Genomic DNA, 6,000 nt, shown 5'->3' with positions numbered 1-6,000 from the left:
CTGAGCTCCAGGCCTGAGGTCGGCCGCCTTAGACCTTCTGCCCGGGCTGCAGGCTTCCTCCACTCTCCCTGGCTCCTCTGGGCTCCCTACTTACCCAAGGACACCAGCTGTCAGTCACAGAAGCCAGAAGCCTGTGGTGCAGGCTGGACCCCTCCTCTCTCCACTTCCCACAGGCGATAGCTCCCCTGAACCTGGGATGTGTCTGGAATCTGCCCGCCCATCTTAGCTGACTGTTCTCATCCCAGGTCCCCCCGACACCCCTGTCCCTGGGTCTTGTCAGGGGCTTGCCAACTGGTCTGCCTGCTTCCCACAGCTCGGCACCTGGCACCTCTCGGCATCCACCCTAGGTGGCCTTCCTTTCTGACCCTCCCCTCCCTCAGCCTCCACACCAGCTACAGCATTTCTTTGCGGTCTAGCCTCTCCATGGGCCACTTCAGGGCGCACCCAGCCCTCTATCACCCCCACCCCTCCAGCCCGAGACAAGCTCGTACACATCCACAGCTTTCATTGCAATCTTCCCGAAGGTTCCAAACACCTCCAGCCCCAGCCTCTCCTGGGAACCTCCAGGTCTGTTCCCAGCTTGGATGTCCCCAGACACCTCCAACTCAAAATGCTCAGCACACGGTTCACCATCCTCCCCCACCAAAGCCTCTGTGAACCTCCTCTCATCACCTCTGCCCCCTTCCCCCAGACCATGCTGGGCATCCCCCTCTCTCTTCCCCGTGTCCTATCCCTAACTCCCTCAGCTGCTTCCAACTCTGATGTCTCGCTCACATACCCAGCCAACCCAGGTGGTGGGCCCCCCAGGCACTACCATGGGGTCCCGTTGCTGAGGGGGCAGCCAAACCATGCCCCGGGGGGCTCCAGGGCCCCACCTCTACCCTGGCCTGGGAGCTGTGTGATCTGGGCGGTGGAAAACATCCAAGTGACAGCTCAGGGCCGAGGTCTGCCTGCAGAGAGGGTGGGATCGCCTGTGGCACCAGAGGGGCTCTCCCTGGGAGAACAGCAAAGTGAGAAAATTAGAAAACATCAGACAAACCTTGGGAAGGAAGCATCCAGCCAAATGTTTATCAACCAACCAGAGGGAGAGGAGGGAATATGTTTATCTGTATGCACAACACACATACATACACATGTATATACACATGTATGCACACAGCCCATCGATTCCCTTAGAAAGCTCTCCTTGATTTTGCCAAACAGGTGTATTGATAGCCCACCTATGCTTGCCCTCGACTGACAGATGAGTGTGGCTCCAACGTGAATGTTGGATGATGTTTTCTTTTATGTTGGCAAGTAAAGGGAGCTGACGGTGTCTGTGAGAACCTCACTCAGTCAGGTAGTCCTTCTCTGAATGGCAGCCCAAGGCCCTCAGATTCTTATACTGTATTTGTATTGTAATGCCTACAGACATTTTTTTTAAAACAAGAGATACAATGTACATATCACAATATTCACCCCAGACATACTTTTAAGTTTAATCTTGACTTTTAACATTTTCTCCATCACTCTTATGTCTAGACACTGAAGAAAACAAATCAAGCCCTGATTAGGTAACATTTGCCAATTTCCTTGGTGTCAATATTTTCACTACAGCTGATTTCAAGCTGCCACCCTGGAGTCCCTACGCACCAAGATGGGACTAGACGTGCGGTGCCACCTGTTCTATAATATCACCTCCACGCAGGTACAATAGGTATGAATAACCCGAGAGCATAGGTAACAGGAAAACAATTACAAGGGGCAAGTTTGGAGTATTAAGTTTATTTTTAAATATGTTTTTACTTATTTTAGAAGGAGGAATGGGGAAAGAGATCAATGTGAGAGAAATTAATCGGTTGCCTCCAGAACACACCTCTACCAGGAACCAAACCCACAACCTGGGCTTGTGCCCTGACTGGGAATGGAACTGGTGACCTTTTGGTGCACAAGACAGTACCCAACCCACTGAGAGACACCGGCCAGGGTATTACCTTTGTTTTTAATATAAATTATTTAATCACAGGTTCACATAAGTTAACTTATAGCCCTGGCTGAGTTTAACACCTGGCTTGTCAAGTCCCTGGAAACACTGATCAGTGGGCTCTCACAAGCCAGCACAGGCTGCCTCCAGCACAGCAAGGGCACTGCCTGGTAGGCTGGGCTGAAAGGAAGGGGCCTGTGTGGGTTAGAGGGAGCCCATGCCTGCGCCTGCACTGGACCCATGGCAGGGGTTGCACGGGACCACGGTCAGAAGGATGGAAGTAGAGACCGGGCGCTCAGAAACAAACTGATCAAGGTCCGGAGAGGTCATGTGATGGGCTTGGGGTCATGCAAGCCAGTCCCAGGGCCAGGACCTGCTGCGCAATAGAGTAGCCACCAGGCCACCGGCAGCAACTCCAGCCCCCTTGGCAATGGCAGATGCTGACATGGTCTTGGCCATTAAGGAGGCTCTGGCTGAGATCTTCGAAGACACTTGGTCCATGTCCCCATCTGAAGAGCAGCTAACTGAGGCTCAGAGGGGAGACCTGAGCTGCTCAGGCTCACAAGTGAGTGACAGTATTGACCTGGCTTCCAGTGGCGGAGGTATCATGCTCATTCCTACAGAGTTCCCGCTAGCTCGTCCCACCCTGTCCACGAAATGCAGCACGGGCACCAGGCGAAGGTCACAGCATCTCCTCTTTATTTCCCATCCTTATCTGAACCATTCTCGGAGGAAGAGGGTTCCTCTTTTTTAGACCCCAGCCAGGCCCCAATAGATGACCCAGTCAAGCCCAGGAGGATGTTGGATGACATGGAGAGTCCAGCTGCCCCTGGGGAAGAAGAGATATGGTGAAACCACAGGGACACAGGGTGCCCTAGCAGCCAGGGAGGGGGGTCAGAGATCCCAGGGAACCTCGGGTGGTCAGAGGCCCCAGCATCCCACTCCTGCTCCCTCCTCTACTTCCTAAAACCTTAGGATGTCTGCTCTGGGGGGCGGCTGCCCCAAGAGGAGGCATGAACTCTGGTGGTGAGTCCACCAGTGACAGACAGGGCAGACTTTGTGAGAAATGGCAGGCACAGCACCTTCTAGACGAGGCTGGAGTCTAGAAGTTGGTGAGCGGAAGGGGGACCTGCCCAGGTTTTGTAGGGTTGGGTGGGAATGCATATCTGCTGGGTTGTACCCCTGGACCCACCCACCCCAAACCAAAAGAGTGGACAGCAGAGGGGAGACAAAGGACCAGGGACTGAGGACCAGGTGACTGGAGGGAGAGGACAGGCCCTCCCTCAGGCTTAGGCCTGGGCGGAATCCCATCCTGGCCCCGATCCTCCCCTTCATCCCTCACTCTTGCTCAGGACACCTACCCGCTGACTGTAGAGTGGCCACCAGGCCACCGGCAGCAACTCCGCCCCCATTGGCAATGGCAGCTGCTGACATCATCTTGGCAGCTATGGAGGAGGCAGCGATGCCTGCGCTGGTGAAGCCCATGGAACCCAGCACCACGGGCGCAGCACCCACGAACAACACTGCGGGAAGAAGCGTTTGAGGTTGGCCCCATGGGACAGGCTCCTTCAGGTCTCCCTGTCATCTTCCTGGGGCATGACCTTGGGGTCTGCTCTGCTCTTGTGAGAGTCACAGGGCAGGGACAGGCACTAAACACGAGGGAAGGCCGCAGGTGTGACACAGCTAGTGGCCTGGATCCCAGGACTCTTCAGGCTTCTGTTTCGCTGACACCTGGGAGGCTCACAGCCCTCCTGGGCCCGAGTTGCCCTTGTGGAAACTAAATTAAGTCAAAATAAGCAGTGGCCTTCAAGCTTCCCCTTTGGCAGGAAAAAGTGTCCCCCCCCCCCCCCCCCGCTTCCCCCAACACAGGGTCAGCAGAAGATGACATCAGAGCAGCTCTTCTGAAGAAGTGATGGGGTGGTGGCTCCTGCCCTCTGCCCCTCAGGGCCCTGCAGTGTGTGTGGGGTGCCCCCCCCCCGTCTTATATATCAAGAGCAGTGCAGTCACAGAGCACTCAACAATGAACATGTTCTGTATCTGCTCCGTCCAGTACTGTCGCCACATGGCTATTGAGCATTGAGATGTGGCTAGTGTGACAAACATTTTTATTTTCTTTAATTCTGGCCACTGTATTGGAGGACGCTGCTCTATAGCATAGCTAACCCCTGGGCTCATTGGAGGAGCTACCAGGGTGCCCAAAGCAGCTCCTGGGAACCAGACACAGCTCCGCTCCCACATTCCCGACAGCCCTGCCTTCTGGGAGGAAGCCTGGACTCAGACAGATGGAGTGGCTCGCCCAGGACCACAGGTTTACACTGGGAGAAGCTGAGCTGGGACTTGGGTGTGTTCATGGCTTCCCTTTGGTTCCTGCATTCTAAGGTTCACCGCTGGTACTCCACCTCTGTCCCCTGCCCACTCACCCTTGCCCACCCACACCATGGGGCTTCAGGGCATCCTGGGCTGGGTCACGGGAGGTTGCTCCCAGAGGCCCAGGGCCAGATGGGGGCTTGACATCCTTCCCAGAGAGACTCACCTCCTCCTGTCACCGCTGTACCAACCTTGACCGGAAACAAAAACAATGCATGAGAGTGCAGCACGCTGGCCTCCCCCTGCCCTTCCTGCTGCCGCCCACAGTGGCAAGGGGGCTCTGGAGCCGGGATCAGAGGAGAGAGCAGCCCCTGCCTGTGCTTCCACAGGTCGGAGTTACTGAGCATGCGGAGTGGGGAGGATGCCCAGAGCTCTGAGGGGCTCCAGACCAGGAAGGGCAACACCTTGAAAAGACTCTACCCGCTTTTGGGAGGGACACAATATAACCCCCATCGCTGTCCCTCATTCATCCCATGTCTTCCGTGCCCTCCTCACCCATGTAGATTCCACACGTACCCACCACACGTGCCCCTTGCAGACCCTTAACTCTCTCCCCTCCTCTTCCTCTCTTGGGCTGCACTCCACCAAATTTCCTGTTCTCTTCACTCGCCCCACTCTGAGAACACCCAGAATTTACAACTTCTCCCCAATCTTCAAACCTGTAGATGACCTGGTTCCCTATTTCCTATTTAACTCCGAAAACGAAGGCAGCCAGAAGAGAGCTTCCGTAGACTCCCTTCCTTCACCAAGTCTGCCCGTCATCCCTCTTGCCGTCCTGCTTCTGTGCTGAGCAGCTCAGGCTCCTGGCCACCTGAGCCCTGGGCCCTGCTCTCTCCAACTCTAGGACGTGCTCCTCCTACACTGTTCTCCCATGATCCTGCACCATCAACGTCTCCCTCTGTCCAGGACCATTCCCAAGAGCATTCAACCAGGCTCTACCACCTGCCACCTGAGAAACAAAGGCATCCTCTCCCTCTGTACCACATCTTCTAGTTGCCACCTCACTTTGATGCACTTCCTATAGCAAAGCTGCTTGAAATCATGTTCTACATTGAGAGGGAGGCAGTTGCACAGTGTTAGGCACCTGGACATAAGGCCATGTGAAGATGGAGACAAACTGGGGTGATGCATCCAGGATGTCTGGCAGCCACCAGAAGCGAGAAGAGGCATGGGACAGGTCCTCCCTTTGAGCCTTCAGAAGAAGCATGACCCTGTGGACACCCTGATTTGGGACTTCCAGCCTCCAGAACTGTGGGAGAGTCCATTTCTGTTGTTTTAAGCCACTTGGTGTGTTTATGATGGGCTAGGAGCATTTCCTCACCTGGCCTTCAGGAACCATCCTATCTCATTTCTCTTCCTACCACACCTGCCTCCCCTTCCTTCCCCTCCCCTCTCCTCTCCCTCATCTCTGATGTTGGCATGTCCAGGGCTCAGTCCCGAGACCTCTTCTCTGCTTTGGCTCCAGCCCTTGGGTGCCTCACCCAGGCCATGCCTTTCAAGACCACCTGCATTCTGATGGCATGCACATTGATATGTCCAGCCCAGACCTACTCCCAGAGCCCTGATGGTTGGGCCCCTTATAAAAGAGGCTCCAGAGAGCCCCTTCATTCCTTCCTCCATGTGAAGTTACAGCAAAATCTGAGCTAGTAATGGTTTTAGGAAGTTGGTTG

General features: G+C 55.1%; 1 protein-coding gene across 1 annotated transcript; it reads right to left on the bottom strand.

The window, feature by feature from the left end:
• Positions 1-1,751: 1,751 nt before the first annotated feature.
• IFI27L1 (interferon alpha inducible protein 27 like 1) lies at positions 1,752-4,402 on the bottom strand (the record flags this gene model as incomplete). The annotated part of the gene is made up of 3 exons (XM_081084764.1): positions 1,752-2,792; positions 3,325-3,486; positions 4,384-4,402. 3 exons carry the CDS (start codon positions 4,400-4,402, stop codon positions 2,662-2,664), a joined length of 312 nt encoding a protein of 103 aa, XP_080940890.1. The 3' UTR covers positions 1,752-2,661.
• Positions 4,403-6,000: the final 1,598 nt, after the last annotated feature.

This window comes from Myotis nattereri, assembly GCF_964212035.1.
Source record: "Myotis nattereri genome assembly, chromosome: 1".
Classification (NCBI taxonomy): domain Eukaryota; kingdom Metazoa; phylum Chordata; class Mammalia; order Chiroptera; family Vespertilionidae; genus Myotis; species Myotis nattereri.
Note: the sequence above shows the minus strand (reverse complement) of the source record. Positions and strands in the feature narration are given on the sequence as shown.